This window comes from Tetrao urogallus (assembly GCF_951394365.1).
Source record: "Tetrao urogallus genome assembly, chromosome: 18".
Lineage (NCBI taxonomy): Eukaryota > Metazoa > Chordata > Aves > Galliformes > Phasianidae > Tetrao > Tetrao urogallus.
This window is the reverse complement of record NC_136831.1, coordinates 4,851,021-4,871,327: the sequence shown is the minus strand read 5'-3', so window position 1 is coordinate 4,871,327 and position 20,307 is coordinate 4,851,021. Positions and strand designations below refer to the sequence as shown.

The 20,307-nt window shown below is 61.5% G+C and overlaps 1 protein-coding gene across 1 annotated transcript in view; it reads left to right on the top strand.

The window, feature by feature from the left end:
* SDK2 (sidekick cell adhesion molecule 2) overlaps nt 1-14,429 on the top strand; it is a gene marked incomplete at both ends in the record, with an annotated part of 40,524 nt that extends 26,095 nt beyond the window's left edge. Inside the window, 36 exons of the mRNA XM_079544257.1 lie at nt 74-157; nt 233-427; nt 566-682; nt 851-1,018; nt 1,228-1,330; nt 1,516-1,692; nt 1,771-1,907; nt 2,131-2,278; nt 2,350-2,490; nt 2,568-2,749; nt 3,002-3,117; nt 3,810-4,005; nt 4,209-4,307; nt 4,506-4,697; nt 4,787-4,908; nt 4,978-5,319; nt 5,423-5,660; nt 5,738-5,853; nt 5,995-6,184; nt 6,415-6,513; nt 6,785-6,979; nt 7,056-7,257; nt 7,457-7,560; nt 7,675-7,745; nt 7,908-8,043; nt 8,670-8,726; nt 8,950-9,051; nt 9,218-9,333; nt 10,024-10,210; nt 10,318-10,683; nt 10,816-10,941; nt 11,589-11,753; nt 11,888-12,028; nt 12,703-12,841; nt 12,985-13,111; nt 14,076-14,429. Coding sequence (XP_079400383.1) covers nt 74-157; nt 233-427; nt 566-682; nt 851-1,018; nt 1,228-1,330; nt 1,516-1,692; nt 1,771-1,907; nt 2,131-2,278; nt 2,350-2,490; nt 2,568-2,749; nt 3,002-3,117; nt 3,810-4,005; nt 4,209-4,307; nt 4,506-4,697; nt 4,787-4,908; nt 4,978-5,319; nt 5,423-5,660; nt 5,738-5,853; nt 5,995-6,184; nt 6,415-6,513; nt 6,785-6,979; nt 7,056-7,257; nt 7,457-7,560; nt 7,675-7,745; nt 7,908-8,043; nt 8,670-8,726; nt 8,950-9,051; nt 9,218-9,333; nt 10,024-10,210; nt 10,318-10,683; nt 10,816-10,941; nt 11,589-11,753; nt 11,888-12,028; nt 12,703-12,841; nt 12,985-13,111; nt 14,076-14,429 — 5,750 coding nt within the window. The remainder of the gene's footprint in view (nt 1-73; nt 158-232; nt 428-565; nt 683-850; nt 1,019-1,227; nt 1,331-1,515; nt 1,693-1,770; nt 1,908-2,130; nt 2,279-2,349; nt 2,491-2,567; nt 2,750-3,001; nt 3,118-3,809; nt 4,006-4,208; nt 4,308-4,505; nt 4,698-4,786; nt 4,909-4,977; nt 5,320-5,422; nt 5,661-5,737; nt 5,854-5,994; nt 6,185-6,414; nt 6,514-6,784; nt 6,980-7,055; nt 7,258-7,456; nt 7,561-7,674; nt 7,746-7,907; nt 8,044-8,669; nt 8,727-8,949; nt 9,052-9,217; nt 9,334-10,023; nt 10,211-10,317; nt 10,684-10,815; nt 10,942-11,588; nt 11,754-11,887; nt 12,029-12,702; nt 12,842-12,984; nt 13,112-14,075) is intronic.
* Nucleotides 14,430-20,307: the final 5,878 nt, after the last annotated feature.

The window sequence follows — 20,307 nt, the reverse complement described above, 5'->3', positions numbered from 1 at the left end:
GGGCTCAGCCCCTCAGGATGGGTGTGGAGAATCCCAGTGCTAACGCTGCCTGTCTCCGTGTTTCCCTTTGCAGAGCCCCCGCAGTTTGTCAAGGAGCCGGAGAGGCACATCACAGCTGAGATGGAGAAGGTGGTGGCCATCCCGTGCCAAGCCAAAGGTGAACTGCACCCTGTGTCTGCTGTGGTCTCGCACCTACCATGTTCCTATGCCTGACCCAAACTGGTCCTTGCAGGTGTGCCACCTCCCGATATGGCCTGGTACAAGGACGCGTCCCTCATCCATCCGGAGCAGCTGTCCCGCTTCCAGCTGCTGGCAGATGGCAGCCTGCAGATCAGTGGGCTGCTCCCTGATGACACTGGCATGTTCCAGTGCTTCGCCCGCAACGCGGCCGGAGAGGTGCAGACCACCACGTACCTGGCTGTGACCAGTAGGTGTCAGGCCCCCTGTCCCAGAGCCCAGGATGCCCTGCATGGGATGGGACCCCCCAGACAGGGACAGACCCCTTTGCCAAGACTAAGCACTGGGGAGGGCTTCGGGGGTATCTGTGCATCTCTTTGCTCTATAGGCATCGCCCCCAACATCACGAGGGGTCCCCAGGACAGCACGGTGATCGATGGCATGTCTGTAATCCTCAACTGTGAGACCTCGGGGGCTCCACGCCCAGCCATCACCTGGCAGAAAGGTACAGGGGCTGGGGGCACGGTGCCCTGCCTGCATGGTCCAGGGGGTCCTTGGCAAGCTCATTGCACGGGGCTCAGCCAAATCTTCATCCTCCTGGTTTGGTCCTGAGCACGTGGCCACCGGGCTTGGCTGATGGCTGTGGGTGACAAACCCCCCTGTTGTCCCCCAGGGGAGCGGATCCTGGCCAGCGGCTCGGTGCAGCTCCCGCGCTTCACCCTGCTGGAGTCGGGCAGCCTGCTCATCAGCCCCGCGCACCTGACTGATGCCGGCACCTACACCTGCCTGGCCACCAACTCCCGTGGCGTGGATGAAGCCTCCGCTGACCTGGTGGTCTGGGGTAAGGTGCCTGCATTGCAGGTCAGACCCTGCTGGGTGCAGTGCCAGGGACTAGAACGTGGCTGCTCTGCTTGGAGGGATGCTAAGACTTGCACCCACGTGGCCGCCTGTGACACTGTCCCCAGTCCTATTAGCTGGGTGGATCTACACCTTTGCCAGCACCCTGCAGCCCCTCAGGCAGTGCCGTTCCCTCATCCTTTCCCCCCACAGCACGGACACGCATCACCGACCCACCGCAGGACCAGAGTGTCATCAAGGGCACCAAGGCCTCCATGAGCTGCGGCGTCACCCACGACCCCAGTGTGGATGTCAGGTGGGGGTCGGGGCCGGGGGTTGAGGCGGGATGCGCTGTGTGCTGGCGCTCGGTGGTCCTGCAGTGCCACCTGGTGCCGTTTGTGCGGGGATCCCGGCACTGGGTCCCCCCTGCCGGGAGGCTGCAGGGTGCCAGAACCCCGTTGGGTTCCCACCTGGACCCCATCGGGCTCCCACCTGGCACAGGTACGTCTGGGAGAAGGATGGTGCACCGCTGGGCACGGAGAGCGGCCCCCGGCTGCGGCTGGACGAGGCGGGCACACTGCACATCTCCCAGACCTGGTCGGGGGACATCGGCACCTACACCTGCAAGGTGCTCTCGGCTGGTGGCAATGACTCACGCAGTGCCCACCTCCGTGTTCGGTGAGACCCCCACCCCATGGGTGCTGCGTGTCCCGCTGTGCCCCCAGCCCTAACCGCCGCGTCCCCCGCCCCGTCCAGGCAGCTCCCCCATGCCCCCGAGAGCCCCGTGGCCATCTTGAGCCCCCTGGAGAAGCGGGCCATCAACCTGACCTGGGCCAAGCCCTTCGATGGCAACAGCCCCCTGCTGCGTTACCTCGTGGAGATCTCTGAGAACAGTAAGGGGCTGTGCCCACCTCCCAGACCCTGGGGGTTGTCCCTGTGGGGGTGGCTCAGCTGTTCCCATCTGGAGATGTGGGCTGAAGCCTGGTCTCTGTCATCACACTGGGAAGGGAAGAAATGCTGTGTGGAGCTTGAGGACCGTGGGACTGCTCAACCAGTGGGCAGGGGATGCAGGAACCCTGAGGTGTTCTCCACCTGCTCACCGCTTTCTCCCCACAGATGCACCCTGGACAGTGCTGCTGGCCAGTGTCGACCCCGAGCTGACATGGGTGGTGGTGCGGGGATTGGTGCCAGCCCGTTCCTACCAGTTCCGCCTGTGTGCTGTCAACGATGTGGGCAGGAGCCAGTTCAGCAAGGACACAGAGAGGTGAGTGGCAGTGGGGGGGGACATGTGTCTGCGGATAGGCGGAGTGCTCATCCTCACCTGGTGCCCCTCAGAGTGTCTCTGCCTGAGGAGCCGCCCTCTGCACCGCCCCAGAACGTCATCGCCAGCGGCCGCACCAACCAGTCCATCATGATCCAATGGCAGCCACCCCCTGAGAGCCACCAGAATGGTGTCCTCAAGGGCTACATCATCCGGTAGGTGCCTGTGGGGGAGTGTGGGCACCGTGTCCCCTCTGTCCTGGGATGCAGCGCTGATGACAGCTGGTCCCCAGGTACTGCCTGGCCGGGCTGCCCGTGGGCTACCAGTTCAAGAACATCACCAATGCTGACGTCAACAATCTGCTCCTGGAGGACCTCATCATCTGGACCAACTACGAGATCGAGGTGGCGGCGTACAACAGCGCTGGCCTGGGGGTGTACAGCATGAAGGTGACGGAGTGGACGCTGCAGGGAGGTAGGCAGGGCTGGGCAGAGCTTGGTGGTTGCACCAGTGGGGTGGGAGCTTGGCTTGGCTAGCCGTGCTCTGTCACAGAGGTGATGGGGATGGGCTTAGGAGGATGGGTGGGGGGTACCTGGGATGAGCACAGGGACCAAGCATTGGGCATGGCCCCAAGATGAGGCACTCGTGGATGCCTGGGGTCCCTGTGCTGAGGGAGGAGACTCAGCAGAGCCAGAGCTGCTGCCAGCGTGCCCTCCATCCTTACAGTGCCCACTGTGCCCCCGGGCAACGTGCAGACTGAGGCCACCAATTCCACCACCATCCGCTTCACCTGGAACCCCCCCAGCCCTCAGTTCATCAACGGCATCAATCAGGGCTACAAGGTGAGGGGTCACTCGCAGATCTCCCTGAGAAGCGTGCACCAGGAAGCCCCTTGGCCAACCCACACAGTGTAGCATGACTCCTCCTTGCAGCCCCCCCAGCTATTTTAATGGATTCCAGCCCAACTGTTAAAACAATATTTACTGAGATTTAACACTTGCGTGGTCTTGGAGTCTCTGTAATTAATTGCAATTTGCAATTAATTCAAATTTACGTTAATTAAATTGAATTGAAACATTAAACTTGTTTCTTAATCCACTCAAAAGAAGTTCAGGAATTTAATTGCTGCTGAATGAGATAACCAGAGCAAGTAGGATATTTAACATTCTTATTAAATGCCACTTAGTATTTTTGATTAGTATTTTTAGGGCCTAATTAGTATTTAATTAAGTTGCTATAGGCTATCTTGCACAATACCAATTAAATGCCCAAACATACCTCCTAAACGAAGGCAAGCTGGTGATTATGTGCTGTTATCAATTGGAGTTAATCACTAATTGCACGCTCCGTATCAGCTCGTAAGGGTACACACGTACCAGTTAGACAGCATCAAGTACTCCCTGCATCATTAATTGATATTTAATCAATGCTGAATAAACAAAGGGGGCTGGGGAATGCTCGGAGGATGGCGCTGGTGTGGTGGGGACCGTGGTGCCTGTCCAAGCACCTCCTTACCTTCCTACAATTCCTGCAGCTTATTGCCTGGGAGCCGGAACACGAGGAAGAGGCGACGGTGGTGACGGTGCGGCCCAACTTCCAGGACAGCGTCCACGTGGGTTACGTGGTGGGGCTGAAGAAGTTCACGGAGTATTTGACGTCAGTGCTGTGCTTCACTACGCCGGGGGACGGCCCGCGCAGCCCGCCCCAGCTGGTGCGCACCCACGAGGACGGTACGGGGAGGCTCTGCGCGCCCCAGGGTGGCAGTGAGCAGCCCAGTGATTTGGGGCTGGATCCTGCTGGTGCTGGGGAGGATGTGGCACGGGGTGCCCGTGAGCCCTGGGAAGCCCTGTGCCTGGGGAGCCCGCTTCGTGTTGGGTCCTATGGGCTCCCGTGGGTGCGTGGCTGTGTGCTGAGCCCGGGTGTCTTTGGGCAGTGCCTGGCCCTGTGGGACACCTGAGCTTCAGTGAGATCTTGGACACATCCCTGAAGGTCAGCTGGCAGGAGCCCCTGGAGAAGAACGGTATTCTGACAGGTAGGGATGCTGAACCCCAACTCTGCGGCATCTGCCTGCATCAGCTTCACAGCATCTTCCTCCAATCCCTGACCTCACAGCAACTTGCCCTCCAACCCCACAGCATCTCCCATGACCCAACCCCACAGCATCTCCCTGCGCCCTGCTCAGCCCCACGGGGTGGGTGACTGGGGGCTGATGGCACGGGGTGTGCTTCAGGCTACCGGATCTCCTGGGAGGAGTACAACCGCACCAACACACGGGTGACCCACTACCTGCCCAACGTCACGCTGGAGTACCGCGTCACCGGCCTCACCGCCCTCACCACCTACACCATCGAGGTGGCTGCCATGACCTCCAAGGGCCAGGGCCAGGTTTCTTCCTCCACCATCTCCTCAGGAGTGCCACCAGGTGAGTTTGGTGGTGTGGGAACACTGTGGGATGCAGCTGGCTTTGGGGGCAAGCAGGTTGGTGCCACCCATCCTGCCCTGTCCCTGCAGAGCTGCCCGGTGCCCCCACCAATTTGGGCATCTCCAACATCGGTCCCCGCTCCGTCACTCTCCAGTTTCGCCCGGGTTATGATGGCAAAACCTCCATCTCTCGCTGGCAGGTGGAGGCACAGGTATGGGATGGCTGTGGGGTGGCAAAAGGGGTGCCGGGGGGGGCAGTTCACCCCACTGCCTTCCTGCAGGTGGGCCAGAATGGTGAAGCTGAAGAGTGGGGGCTCGTCCACCAGCTGGCTAATGAGCCTGATGCCCGCTCCATGGAAGTGCCCAATCTGAATCCCTACACCTACTACAGGCAAGTGGCCAGGGCTGTGCCATCCTTCCAAGGAGACCAGACCACTCTGGTCCCTGCTGTGACCCTGCTCTCCCCTCTCAGTTTCCGCATGCGGCAGGTGAACATCGTGGGCACCAGCCCCCCCAGCCTACCCTCCAGGAGGATCCAGACCCTGCAGGCTCCCCCGGATGTGGCACCTGCTAATGTCACCCTGCAGACAGCCAGTGAGACCAGCCTGTGGCTGCGCTGGATGGTGAGGGTGGACCTTGAGGGTCTGCACCCGTGGGCACAGTGCCCATTGGGACAGCCTGGAGTGGCTGTGGGACATTGGGAATGATGGTGATTGTTTGTGCCAGCCTCTCCTGGAGCAGGAATACAATGGGAACCCCGACTCGGTGGGCTACCGGATCCGCTACCTGCGCTCGGATGGGCGAGGGCGGGCAGTGGTGCACACCATCCATGACCGTGTGGAGCGAGAGTACACCATCGAGGACCTGGAGGAGTGGACCGAGTATCGGGTGCAGGTCCAAGCCTTCAATGCCATTGGCTCAGGGCCCTGGAGCCATTTGGTGCTGGGACGGACGCGGGAGTCAGGTACCAGCAGCTCCCAGCGGCCCAATGCTGACCTACACTCATTCCTAGTGCTGACCTTTCGTTGTCATCCCCTCCAGTGCCCTCCTCCGGCCCCAGCAATGTGTCAGCACAGGCCACGTCCTCCAGCAGCATGCTGGTGCGATGGAGTGACATCCCCGAGGCAGACTGCAACGGCCTCATCCTGGGCTACAAGGTGAGCAGCTACACCAGCCCCAGTGTCTGTGCCCTGCCCCAGGAGCCACAACTTGCCCAGGCTGTGCCACCTCTGAGAGCCTGTTCTGCTCCACCCTGGGAGACCTAGGAAGCCCAGCTGTGTCACATGGGTTTGTTTCAGGTGATGTACAAGGAGAAGGATTCAGAAGCACGTGCCCAGTTCTGGCTGGCAGAGGGCAATGCCTCCCGCAGCGCCCAGCTGACAGGGCTGGGCAAATTCACACTGTACGAGATCCGCGTGTTGGCCTTCACCAGGATTGGGGACGGCGTGCCCAGCCGGCCCCCTGTCCTCGAGAGGACTCTGGATGATGGTGAGTGCCAGTGCACAGAAGGGCAGAAAGATCCCAAGAGAGCGAGGGGTACCCAGGGTGCCTAAGGTCATGTCATCCCTCTCTTCCTATCTCTGCTCCCTGGGGCTTCTCTAACCTGGACAAAGCAGGATGCCATTCCCAGAGGATGGGAATGGTTGCTATCTGCATAGGGCTGGGCATTCTGCACTCACTCGTGTGCTCTGTGGTGAACCCCACCTCTCTCATTCCAGTACCTGGGCCTCCTGTGGGGATGCTGTTTCCTGAAGTGAGGACGACCTCTGTGCGGCTCATCTGGCAGCCGCCTGCAGCCCCCAACGGCATCATCCTGGGTAGGTGGGAGCTGCCGTGGCCGTGCCATGATGCTCTGCGGAGGGATTCAGAGAGCCTGTGGGTGCCAGGAGCAATATGGGAGAGGCAGAGGCCAGCTCCCTGCCACCCTTTAGCATCTCAGAGCCTGCTGCCCCCACATCAGCAAGCTCCACCCCAAACAGAGCAGGGAGTGACCCCCTCACTGCTGGCTCGGAGTGGGGCGAGGATGGAGGGGAGGCAATGGGGAGTGCTGAGGGGCCATCCTCCACGGTGCCACCCCCATCCCTGCAGCGTACCAGCTCACCCACCGCCTTAACACCACCGCGGCCAACGCGGCTGTCAGCGAGGTGCTGGGCCCCAGCACACGGCAGTACACGGCCACCGGCCTGCAGCCCGAGGCCACCTACCTCTTCCGCATCGCGGCACAGACCCGCAAGGGCTGGGGAGAGGCAGCTGAAGCCCTGGTGGTGACCACGGAAAAGAGAGGTATGAGGGGGTCCAGCCTGCGGCTCGGCGTGCCGGTGCTGTGCCCACGATGCTTCCAGCCCCCTGCCTCCTCCAGATCGCCCGCAGCCCCCCAGCAAGCCTCTGGTGCGGCAGGAGGACGTGCGTGCCCGCAGTGTTCTTCTGTCCTGGGAGCCGGGCAGTGATGGGCTCTCCCCCGTCCGCTTCTACACGGTGCAGACCCGTGAGCTGCCCAGCGGTGAGTGGGCACTGCACCCTGCATCCGTCAGCCACAATGCCACGGCCGTCATCGTGGACAGGTGAGGCACGGAATGATGCCAAGTCACGGTGGGGTTGCTGAGAGTTGGGCTCTGCTTTGGGCACTCACTCGCCCAGTGCCTCGGTTTTCCCACCTGATGGGAAGCGCTCGCAGCAGGGTTTTGAAGCACTGTGGGAGGGATGGAGCCCAAGGAGTGCCTGATGGCCTCACCGTCCCCATCCTGCTCTGTTCCCATGCAGGCTGAAGCCCTTCACCTCCTACAAGTTCCGTGTGAAAGCGACAAATGACATTGGGGACAGCGAGTACAGCGAGGAGTCAGAGTCGCTCACCACCCTGCAGGCAGGTCGGTGCCCCTGAGGGCTGGGGGTGGTGCTGTGCCTTCCTGCGTGGCACTGACATGGTGGCATCAGGTGTCCTGCTTGTCTCTGAAGCCTTACCGCCTACTTCTGCCCTGCAGCCCCCGAGGAAGCCCCCACCATCCTCTCTGTCACCCCACACACTACCACATCCGTGCTCATCCGCTGGCAGGTATTGTCCCCATGGAGGTGGCACCGAGGGGTGGCAGTGCTGTGCGGCACTCTGTGGCTCTCCAAGGCTGGGCATTGGGTACAAGGCACCCTGCTGAGGCTGGGGACAGCCATCTCAGGGGGTGCTGGCTCAGAGCAGCCCCTCACCTTCCCCACTCCACAGCCCCCATCTGAGGACAAGATCAATGGGATCCTGCTGGGCTTCCGCCTCCGCTACCGTGAGCTGCTGTACGACACCCTGCGTGGCTTCACCCTGCACAGCATTGGCAACCCCAGCACCACGTGGGCTGAGCTCACCCGTGAGTGTTTGTGGCCTCGGGAAGCACAGGGACGTGTGGGGCACAGTGGTGGTGGGCGGGGGACAGCAGGGCAGTGTCCTGCATCACATGCTTTGCACCAGTGTTCAGTGCTGGGTACCATTCTGGAGCCAAGCTGTGACCAACGGAGCTGTCACCTTTGTGCCATCAAGTCAGACTTTGCTGTGTGCCATCAGTCAGACTGTCCCTAATGCACTGTGCTGTGCTGTGTGGCTGAGTCCTGCTGTGCTCAGACCCCTCTGTGCCTGTCACACGGGTGTCCATAAGTGTGCACGTAACACGGGTGTCTGTGTGATGTTCCTGCTGTGCGTGTCTGTGTGCTGCCATCCTCAGGCCCTGGAGGGAATGGGGTCACAGCTGCTTTAGTAACAATGGGGACATGAGGGATAAGGGTAGAGCCCAAGACTGCTCCCAGCAGCAGTTGATCCCCCATGGGGACCCTGATGCCCAGATCTTGCTTGTCCTATTCAGGGGATGGGGGGACTAGAGGGCTCCTCAGTGCTGTGACAGTCCTCAGAGGTGATGGGCTCCTTTTGGGTAGCCTGGGTGGGAGGCAGTGCTGGAAGGAGGACTAACGCTGCTTGCTTTCACCACTCTGTGCCACCCAGCTGTCTATGCCGTGCACAACCTCAGCGAGGTGTCCCTCACCCAGTATGAACTGGACAGTAAGTCACTGCTCCCTGTCCCCCCACACTGCCACCCCCTGTGTCTCTCCCCTCTGCCTGCCTGTTCTACGAGGTGAATCCTCACGTCCTGTGTCCAGGGGACACCTCTGCTTGTCTGCTGCCGCCGCCCCTTGGGAACACTCTCGTGTTTCCTGGAGAGGGGGTTCTGTGGGGTCCCTTGGGAAGGTGGCATTCTGCTCACCCATCTCCTCTCTCCCCACAGACCTGAGCAAGCACCGGCGCTACGAGATTCGCATGAGTGTGTACAACGCAGTGGGTGAGGGACCCCCCAGCCCCCCCCAGGAGGTCTTTGTAGGTGAAGCAGGTGAGTTTGCTAGAGGGGGCTGGAACAATCCTGGTACATTGTCCTGTGTCCCTATGCTCCCCCTGCATCCCCTTTTTACAGCCCCAATGGGCCATTGCACATCGAGGGAGGCTTTCCCCACCTTGGTTGTAGCTGGGCTGTGACACTGCTCCTTCCTTCTGCACAGTGCCCACCGGAGCACCGCAGAACGTGGCCGTGAAGGCAGCCACTGCCACCCAGCTGGATGTGACCTGGGAGCCACCACCCGCCGAGAGCCAGAACGGGGACATCCAGGGTTACAAGGTACCGGGCTCCATCACCTGAGAGTTGGCACTGAGCTGGGGCTGCGGGATACTGGGGCTGTGGGGATGACCTGGGGAGAGGCTGCAGAGTGCAGTGTGCCCTGGGAAGGTGCTGGAGAGATGCTGTGCGAGTGTTGTTGGAGGGTGCTGGGTACCTGGCTGGGTTCCCAGGAAGATGCTGTGCGTGCCGACGGGGAAGGGATGTGGGAACGAGCCGGGTGGCTCTGCCCGCCTCTGAGCACCAGAGGGCGCCTTCGGTCCTCGGATGCGCCCGGTCCCCGGTGCGGGCTGCTGGGGATCTTGATAGGGTCACTGATGGGAATGCAGCCGGGCTGCCCTGCCCTGCACTCTAGATCCGCATCCATCGTGATTCCTCCTTCCCAGCCCTGTCCTTTGAGATTTGGCAGCAGCTCAGAGGTGATCTCAGCACGACTGATGTGCAGTGCACTGATGCTTGTCCCTGAGCCAGCTGCAAGCAACGGTCTGTCTGATGCCTGGCATTGCCTGGAGCCATGCTGGAGGGGGACTGGGTTTTCCCTCTGGCATACCCAGAGCTCTAGCCACTCCAGGACTGGGGGCTTGAAGTAGGGCTGTGCCGGCTGGCTGAGCACAAGGCTTTGGTGGGGAGGAGGAATGAATTGGCATCACACACCAAGCTGGGGTGTCAGTGCCACCTCTTCTGAACCTGCAGATCCACTTCTGGGAGGCACAGCGGCAGAATGAGAGTGCACGGGTGAAGACACTGTTCCTGCCCGAGACCGGGGTGAAGCTGAAGAACCTGACAGGATACACCTCCTACTGGGTCAGCATCGCTGCCTTCAATGCTGCTGGAGACGGACCCCGCAGCACCCCAGTTACGGCCCGGACACAGCAGGCAGGTGGGGCCATGGCACAGCTCCACAGGGCAGTGCTTGGGGCTGATATGGTGCTGGAGGGTTCCCAGGAGCACTGAGCTGTCCTTGACTCCCCCCACATTCCCTTGCAGCCCCCAGCGCCCCCGGTTCCATCCGATTCAGTGAGCTGACCACCACATCAGTGAACGTGTCCTGGGAGCCACCACCGCTGCCCAATGGCATCCTGGAGGGTTACAGGCTGATCTATGAGCCCTGCATGCCCGTGGACGGTGAGGGCACAGCGGGGGCACCCGAGGGGACTCGGGGGGGTCCCGGCTCAGCGTCCATCCCTGCAGGTGTCAGTAAGATCGTGACGGTGGATGTGAAGGGAAACAGCCCGCTGTGGATGAAGGTGAAGGACCTGGCTGAGGGCATCACCTACCGGTTCCGGATCAGGGCTAAAACCTTCGCCTACGGACCGGACGTTGAAGCCAACATCACCACAGGGCCAGGGGAAGGTAGCGGGGGGCTGTGGGGGTGCTGGGGTGATAGAGGAGCTATGGCTGGGGACACTTCCCCGGTGCTCATCCCCCATGTGGGTCCCATGTGGGTTGTCCCCTTGTGCCACCAGCTCTGCTCTGGGTCCCCAGGTGCCCCTGGCCCTCCTGGAGAGCCCTTCATCTCCCGCTATGGCTCAGCCATCACCATCCATTGGACGAGTGGAGACCCCGGCCAAGGACCCATCACAAGATACGTCATTGAGGCTCGGCCTTCAGGTACTGCAGCTCCACCAGTGTTGTTCTGGGCTTAGGGAAACTGAGGCAGGGAGCACCAGCTCTTCCTGGACGTGCAGTGGGCTAGGTTAGGGGTTAGGAGCTGGTGTTGGCCGTGTGCTTGCCCTGACAATGCTAATAAGGGATAGATAGAAAGGGGCGAGTGAGTCACCAAGCAGCTCAGATTTCACAGTCATAGAAGTCGTGGTGTCCCCTCAGCCAGGGGAGTTGGACCAAGGGGCACTGAAGCCATCCTGAACTGGGAGGGCTGCTGAACAAGAGTCCCCACTCCTGCAGCAGGGAGCTGCGGGCACAGCTGCTCTTTCTCCTCTATCCTGGCACTAATGACTTCTCTGTGCTGCAGATCACAGCACAGATGATCTGACCAATTGTTAATGGGGAGCCGGTGCTGTGTGGTTGTGTGCTCCCCAGGGAGCTGCCTTGCCCTTGGCCACGAGGAGGGTGGTGATAAATCAGCTCTGTGGGATGCTGTGGCATGTTAACGATGCTGCAGCGAGCGAGCTTGGCTCCAGATGGCAGAGGGGATGCTCCCAGTGTGGGTGTGGGGAGGGGAATGGGAGAGGGGCTGCAGAGGGACATGTTCCCTGCCTGGAAATCAATTCGCCCTCCCATCCCCTTCTCTCCTCCAGACGAGGGGCTCTGGGACATCCTCATCAAAGACATTCCCAAAGAAGTGACCTCCTACACCTTCAGCATGGACATCCTCAAGCAGGGGGTCAGCTACGACTTCCGTGTCATCGCTGTCAATGATTATGGCTATGGGACCCCCAGCACACCATCCCCCTCTGTCTCAGGTACCCCCAGGGGATGCTGTCTCCTCCTGCTTATCCCCATTTCACTAGCTCGACCCTCCTGGAGTCCTCTTATCCATACCAGTTTGCCCACCCCTGGCAGTCCCTTTCTGATCCCGTCCCATGCTGTGCCCCAGCCCAGAAAGCCAACCCCTTCTATGAGGAGTGGTGGTTCCTGGTGGTTATTGCCCTGGTGGGGCTCATCTTCATCCTCCTGCTCGTCTTCGTGCTCATCATCCGTGGGCAGAGCAAGAAGTATGCCAAGAAGTCAGACTCGGGTGAGCGCTGGGGTTCTGCTATTCTGGGGTGGTGACAGTGGTGGGGACCTGCTGGGGACATCAGGAGGGATGATGTGCCTGTGTGATGGGGAGGCTGCATGCTGGGCAGGGGGGAATCGTTTGGGGGCTGCAGAGTCCTGCCCCATATCAGAGTCTCTCTAGGGCATCCCCGCTTGCTTTTGGGGTCTGAGTGGGGTGATGAATACCCGAAGCAGCACCCAGCCTGCCTCAGGGTGGCTGCTCCAGGGCTCTTCTGATGTCCCAGGAAGTTGCTGCATGCTATGTGGAGAGTGCTGGGAGCTGAGGATTAAATAAACGGTTTGTCTTGCTGCCAGCTGTGGAGTCAGGGCAGCTCAGGGGCTCGGCGGAGGTCACTGGGATTAGTCAAACACAGCCCTGTTTTCTTAGCTGTATCAAGGGCTCAAATTGTGGGGAAAATCCAGACCTCCTCATTAAGCAAACAGCCGCTGAACTGGAGGCAGCACAGCAGGGCAGAGTGTGAGCCAAAGCTTGGCTCTGCTGGGAGCACAGGGCATCTCATGGGTGTTCCCGAACTGCACTGCCCTCAGTGTGGGCAGGAGATGGGGCAGGGGATGGGGCTGAATCACCCCATGCCACTTCCCCATTTGGAGGGCTCAGGGAGCCTGAAGGATGCTGAGTCCCTGTCACTGCAGGAAATGGTTCCAAGGCAAACGCCCTGACCCACGGTGAGATGGTGAGCCTGGATGAGAGCAGCTTCCCTGCTCTGGAGCTCAACAACCGGCGCCTTTCCGTCAAGAATTCCTTCTGCAGAAAGAATGGCATCTACACCCGGTAGGGGCCCGTGCCATGGGAAAGGAAGGGGCTGGTCAGACATCGTGCCCATGGGCACAGTCCTGGGGGGGCTCTTGGTGTATTCAGGGGCATCCCGCTGTGTCCTGAGCTGCTCCTGTGCTGAGCACCTGCCTGTCCCCAAGGTCCCCGCCGCGCCCCAGCCCCGGCAGCCTGCACTATTCGGATGAGGATGTGACAAAGTACAACGACCTGATCCCCGCCGAGAGCAGCAGCCTGACGGAGAAACCCTCCGAGGTCTCCGACTCCCAGGTACCCACTGCACAAACAGGGCTGGGATGTGGGGGCTCAGGGGCTGGGAGAAAGATGAGCACTGCTGGGAGCCTTCCTAATGCATCTTCCCCACACCGTGCAGATCTGGGTTGTGTTTGGGAACAGCACTGCCTGTCCCGTGCCCCATCCTGCCCTTAAGCGGTGCTTCCCCACGGCCTCAAGGCACAGACCCAGTGGGAAGCTGGCACGGCCCCGACCCATGTGCAGGGGATGTGGCACTGCAGGGGACAGCGCGGGGTTGGGGACTGTCCTGCTGCCCGGTCACCGATGGCAACGGCCGCAGCTCTGCCAAGCCTGCAGAATGGCACTGTTGTGTCCTCGAGGAGCAGCGGGCAGCTGTGGCCGGGCAGGAGCGCAGCCCCCAGGGAGCACTGAGCGTCACCCCAGGGGCCGGATGCTGCAAAACAGCGACAAAGGGGAGACCGAAGCCTGGGGGTCGGGAGGGAGGTCCCTGCGGCACAGCCCTGTCCCCAGGCAGGGTCAGCCCCGAGCCCCCTTTTCTCCACCCACACCGATTCCTTTCGCGGATCCCAGCCCCGCTCCCTTCTGCGGAGATCGAGTGTCTTTGAGGAGCTGTGAAGAGCGGCGAGAGCCGAAAGCTGGCGCGGTGCTGCTTCCCCGCCGCCCCTCAATGGGCCCTTTGTGCGCGCCGAGGAGAAGCTGAATCCAATTACCGCGAGCAGGAGGCAGGCGGCCGCCCGCCAGCACCCCCGTCCTCACACCCCGGGGACAACGGGGCCCCAGGGCCACGCAGCCCTTTTGTGCGAGGTTTTATTTCGCTTGAGCAGAAAGCAGAACCGCCCCTGCTGTGCTGCAGCCGTTCTCACCCCCTCCATCTTTTGGGAAAGCTCTCCCCATCTTTGATGATCGTTATGGGGATGCTCTGTGATTCGGTGGCGACGGGCGGCTCTGCCCCACGTTCACTCTTTGCACTGTCCCTTAGGGGAGCGACAGCGAGTACGAGGTGGACCCTGGCCACCAGAAAGCCCACTCCTTTGTCAACCACTACATCAGTGACCCCACCTACTACAACTCGTGGCGGAGGCAGCAGAAGGGCATCTCACGGGCGCAGGCGTACAGCTACACCGAGAGCGACTCCGGGGAGCCCGACCACACACCCCTCTCCAACAGCACCTCCACACAGCAGGGCAGCCTCTTCCGGCCCAAAGCCAGCAGGACTCCCACCCCACAGACCCCCGGCAACCCCCCCAGCCAACCTGGCACCCTGTACCGCCCGCCCAGCAGCCTGGCCCCCGGCTCCAGAGCCCCCATCGCTGGGTTTTCCTCTTTTGTTTGATACTTAAAGGGGAGAGCAGAAGAAAACCACACGAAACAAAGGAGCAAAAAAAAAAAAAAAAAAAAAAAGAAAAAAAGAAAAAAAAGGAAAAAAAAAAAGGAAAAAAAAAAAGAATGCAAGAAATCAAGGAAACAAGCGTCAAGGAGGAGAAGAGGATGGAGATGCTGAGAGCCTGAGGAGGGGCTGCTCAGGTTCAGGCTTTTTCCTTTCCTTTGCAGGACTTGGAGCAGGATGCCAAGTGACAGTGCTGGGGCTGGGGGCAAAACCCAGCTCCTCTTTTTGGCCAAAGCTTTCTGTGTTAAGGACCCTTTGGCTGGAGGCTGCAGAGGGGCCCTGGCTGTGCCACAGCCCAACTTATGGGTCCCACAAGGATGTGGGAATGGGCGGTGATGCAGAGGAGACTGTGTGGGGAGAGGGGCTCTGTTTGTGTAACCTTCTGGGTGTGAAGCCCCCAGCCTGGACCCTCTGAGAAATGGGGCCAGCAGCCATGTGGACGATGAATTGCCCTCTTTGTTTGCCCCTGGCCCAGCGCAGCCCCCAGGGGTGCAAGTGGTGCTGATGTCTCCTATGATTTGCACCCTGGAGAGGACTCGGCGGGGTGACGCAGTGACTGTGGCTGCTCCTCTGCCTCTCTGGCAGCGTGGAGGTGTTTTTATTTTAATTCTGTTTTGTGCAGAGGCCTGGGAGCTTAAGAGGCACACGGTGGTGACGCCCGGGGTGCTCTGGGGCTGGAGAGGGGGTGGTTTTGGTGCTCTCTGCATAGCAAACCTCTCCCCTCTTCTATTGCCTATTGGTGAGCCAGGCACCAGCTGGTGGGGCTGCACCGAGAGATGCCAATAAACAGCCTGAGGATGACCCTGTCTCACCTGTCTGTCACCGTGCTGTGCTGGAGAAGGAGCCAGTATGATGTGTCTGTCCATCCTGCTGCACTGAGAGTCAGCCCTATGGCACAGCTCAGCACACAGCTCCCTGGTTGGGGCTGCTTTCTCCTTGGGACCATGGGGCTGGTTGCAGACGTGGGGAGTGTTTGTGCAAGCGCTGCTTCTGGGGACCGGTTGGAGCTGGGTGCATGATGTGGTGCCCTCTCCACCTTTCCTCTGGGCTGGGGAGGAATGGGGGATGCTGCTCCCCAGCCGCTGCCACCTGTGGGAGTGTTGTCCCTGCTTCATCTTGTAACCACATCCCCGCAGCCAGCAGAGAGCAGAGGGCATTGCTGGCAGGTGACTCATCCAACCTACTTTGGAGCTGGCACGGGGGCAGCGGTGTTGTCTGTTCCATGGGCACTGAGGAGGGAGGCATCTCCTCACTTGAGTGCCGATGTTGGCAGGGGTGGGCTGGATAAATCCTGCTCCTTTTTTGTTGCCTGGCTCCAGCCCCAGCCTCAGGCAAGGGAATTCTTGCTCCCTGCAGGGTTGTGCTGAGAAGCCAAGCAAATCTGAGCAGCCCATGCAAGGGCTCCCTGGGAGCAGCTGTGATGCAGCCAGCATCCAGAGCGTGCCCCCATTGCAGGGACACGGAGGATGCACATCCTTGGGCTGGAGATGGTCTCAGTGCCAGCGGTGTTAGTGGCACATCCTGAGCCTGTGCTGCCTCAGTTTCCCTGTGGCACAGACACAACACAGCCAGCTGCTCTGTGCTGACCTTGACGTGTTCCCCAGTGTGTGCTTGGCTGGGTTCTGCAGTCTGCCAAGGGCCAGCACTGTGCTTATCAGGCCTGGAGCAGCCAAGGGGGACAGAGGGGAGAAGCTGAAACCCCAAATCTCTGCTGTGCAGGGGGCAGATCCAGGTGTGTGCATCCTGCCTGCAGCTCTGGATGCTTGTCACACTGTATGGGATCTGTCACCTATGGTGGTGCCGGGGGCACTGGGGTGGCTGGGGTGGGTTTTGGGTTGCTGGTTAGGAGGGAAGTGTGCTTGCTGGGAATGGTGGAGAAACCCTGCCTGTGCCAGGCTCTGACCTGCATCTCCTGCGGGTGCTGAGGGGCTGGTGGTGAGCATGCAGCACAATCCTGCTGGAGTGCATGGGTTGGCTGGTTAACTGGGTGGATGACACAAGGAAGGGGTGAGAACCTTTAGTTCTGGGCACAAGCTGATGCCTGTGGGGCTGAAGGGGGTGATTAGGGAAGTTTCTGGCCATGGTCAGCATGCACACAGGCTTTGGGGCTGGGGGATTTGGGATGGCTCTCAGGCTGCCTGCCTGGTGCTTCCCACACCTCACTGCAGCACTCGGGCTCAGAAGAAACCAGGCGGTGCTCTCAGAAGCATCTCCTGCATGGCCAAGGCAGCATCATCAGCAGAGCTGGCAGGCACTGATGTGCTGGCTGGGCTTGCTGGGGAGGAGGGGACTGGCTGCTGGGAACCCAGGCACATTTTCCTTGGCTTTTAAAAGTGCTTTACAATCTTTTTTTTCACACTGCTTTCAAAAGCTGCTGAGAAGCACTAAAAGGAGCCAGCGATGGGTTCAGGGAGGGTCAGAGCCATCCAGCTACCCACTCCTGAGCCTCTGAGCATCCCCAACCCTCCTGCTACCTCCCCAGGGCAGGATCCTGCCCCGGGGGCTCTGCAGGAGGAGGACAGGAGTGGAGGCAGCTCTGATAGCAGTGTTTCGGGTTCACTGGGTGCCCGCTCTGCCCAGCCACAGCCCCACCAGCCCTCAGGTGCTGTCCCCAGCAGTGCTGTCTCGCCGGCAGCCGGCTGAGCTTAATTCCTTCTGACTGTGCTGTCTCACCCAGCACTGTGCTCCCATGACAGCATCAGGTGAGGCACGCATTGCTGGCAATGCAAGGCCTTCATCTGACATGAGCTGGCCTGGTAGCACTGATTTACCTGATAATGAGCTGTGGGGGGGGCTTGGTGCATGTGGGCAGAGCCCCAGGATGGAGCCTCCCCTTCCGCAGCCACTCCAACCTGAAAAAGCACAGGCACGGTGCTTCGTGTTCTGCCTCAGTTTCCCCAATGCAAAGCAGGGAAAATCAAATTTTCTGACCAAACCGGCTATGAAAATGGCAGTGATGTGAACAGAGGGAGCAGCGTAGCCCAGGAGGAGCCTGTAGGAACCAGCAGCAGTGCTGAACACCCACACCAGTGCAGCTGTTTTGGCCTCGGTGCTCAGCCCCCCCCCCCCCCGGCATGCCAACCCCACAGCATTGCGCGTTGCCCAGCCCTGCAGTGAGCAACGGGTTTATGGTTCTGGCTCATCCCATTCCCACGGGTGGGCAGCATTGGGATGAAGCATCAGAGTGCCCAGCGCTGATGCATCCCTTTGAGTTGGTGCTGCTGAACCCGTGCAGCTGCATTTTGGGGAGTGGAGCCGCCCTGCAAGTGGGGTTCTCCTCTCGTTGGTGACACCAGAAACCTTTGTGCCCTGGCACTTACTGCAGCAATGAGCTCCCGAGCACGTACGGCCGCAGCATCTGGAGCCGTATCTCCCGCTCACCACCCCTTTATTCCCCGGTCTGGCTGCATGCACAGAGGCGCCAGACGCTTTGGAATATGCAAGAAACGCCGCATTAGGCAGATTCGGGATAATCTTGTCTCTCCCGCCCCTTTTCTCCCACAAAGGTCTCGCCTTAATCTCCGGCGGAGGCTGCGCAGCCCTGAACCCTCAGCGCGGTGCCGCTGCCCCGCACCCATCGCGTGGGGCTGCCGAGAGGCTGCGGCTGCGGGGCTGGATGGGGACAGGCTGGGGACAGCAGAGGGCGAGCGGGGGTGACACGGCTGCGAGCGGAGCGTAGTCAACGGTGCCCCCCCCAGGGCTGAGCCCATTGACTCCTGGCTGCTCAGTTCGGCTTTAATTCCCTTAATTAATTACAGCCTCCAGCCCCGGTTCCTACGCTGGGGGTGCGGGCAGCCCCCGCCCACTGCTGGGCCTGGAGAAGGGAGAACCGAGCTCCTGGCTGCCCCACGGGGGGGGGGGGGAGAGAGTCACACGCGTGGATCCCCGCACTCCGCACGAAGGATCTCTCTCCGAGGTTGGGGTATCCCTACAGGGACCCCCAAAAAGGCCGCATCCAGGACAAGCCTTACCGCCTCCCCCCCCCCCCGCCCCACTCGGGTTTGAATGGAGGGAGTGGGGCAGCCCCGTGACGTTGCGCGGCTCCATTGGCCCGGGCGGGGCGATGACATCATTCGCGCCCGGCGGTAGTGGAGGGGGTGCGGTTTTGCTCCGGCTCGGCTCGGCTCGGCTCGGCTCGGCACGGCACCGGGCGGCACGGCCATGGGTCGGGCGCGGGACCCGGGCGCGCAGGTACGAGGGGGTCGGGCGGCGCGCCGGCTCAGCTCGGCACGGCTCGGAACGACACGGCACAGGGATGGGATGGCCGGGCCTTGGCTTTGCTATTGTCCGAGGGAGGGACGGGGCGCGGCGGCACCGGGGTGGGCGCCGAGCTCGGACCGCTCCGCTCCGAGGGCCGTTGGGAAACTCCGGGCCGTGCGGTGCCGGCATCGTGTGCGGATAGAGCTTCGGTAGGCAGGGAGCCCCGCGGGTGGGGTTCGGTAATCGGGAGCGGACCCGGGCTGTGGGGGCTGGCAGCGCCGTGGCCCCTACCTTCTTCCCCCTCGAACCGGGAGCAGCGTTCGGGATGCAGCCGGTGGGGGTTCAGGCGGGTGGGATGCGGGACCGGGGCGTCCGGAGCCGCCACCACTGCGGGTGGGGTCCTGGGGCTATCCCGAGCCCTGTCCCGGCACCAGGCCGGGTGGTTGAAGGAGTTAACAGGATGCGGCGCCTCCGGAGCTCTATTTGCCCAGCCTGGGGCACTGGTTCGCCCCGCCCGAGCTGCGGGCTCCGGCCCCAGGGCTGTCCCGGTCCTGGCACGGCTCGGCCCGAGTGCGCTGCCCCGGCCCGGTTCGCGGAGCCCCGCGGCGCGGTGCCCGGGCCGGGCTCTGATTGCGCACCCCGTCGAAGTCCCGAACGCTGCGCTCATGCGGCCCTTCTCGGAAACGCCGATCCTTGGAGCGACTCCAGCCGCACCTCTGGGCTCGCTGGGACGGGGCGAAGCGGCTGCTGAGTCACAGAGCGGCTTGAAATCCCCCTTCAGCTCTGCTTCCTGCAGTCGGGGGTGGGCCAGGGTTTCCCAGCCGTCCCGTTCTATACTCCTGTAGTGCTCAGCACTCCCAGGAGACGCGTTCTGGGCATCCCGGGGGCTTTCTCGGCTCTGCAACTTGAGCACGGGGCTCAGAAGCCTGTTGCGATGTGGGACGGCGTTGCCAGAGCCGAGCTGGGGGGGTGGAAGCCGCTGGTGGGGACGGGGATGCAGCCTGCGCTGCCCTGGCTTGACCCCAGCAGCCCCGGTGTCGGTATGGATGTTTCCAAGTGCCGATCTATAGGTTGTTAACGCGGGAGCTGAGATCGTTAGCTGTCTGGGGGGGGAAACTGAGGTAGGGAGAGGGGCAGGGAGCGGCACACCGATCTCGGGACACGCAGTAAACAAATCTGTTTTGGATGCGGCTCCCTCGGAGACCGTGGAGCAAATCCAGCTGAGGTTTAATGCGGGGTATGTTCGTGAGGTCGGGTGCCGGTGCGGGAGGTGGGGTGAAAAGACCCCCATAGCGGGGGGCGGCCACCCTCTCGGTGCCACGCTGTGGGGTGAGCTGTGAGCAGCCCGGCGGCGTTGTGCTGACCGCGGCCGTCTCTGCCTTTGTTCGCTGGGTTTTGTCTGAGCGCAGGCAGCGCGGGGCCCCGAGCCGGCCGGTGGGGTTTGGGCATGTGGGGTGTCGGGGTGAGCCGTGGGAAGCCGGGCTGTTTACTTCCCGTCCACCCTAGCGAAACCGCAGGAATTTGGAGCCTGGAAGAGGTCAGGAGGGCCGTTTAGCCCCGGTATCCTGTCAGAGCCTGGCCAGCCCCCGTTGTTGCGAGTGACGGAGCGAGGAGATAACCTTTC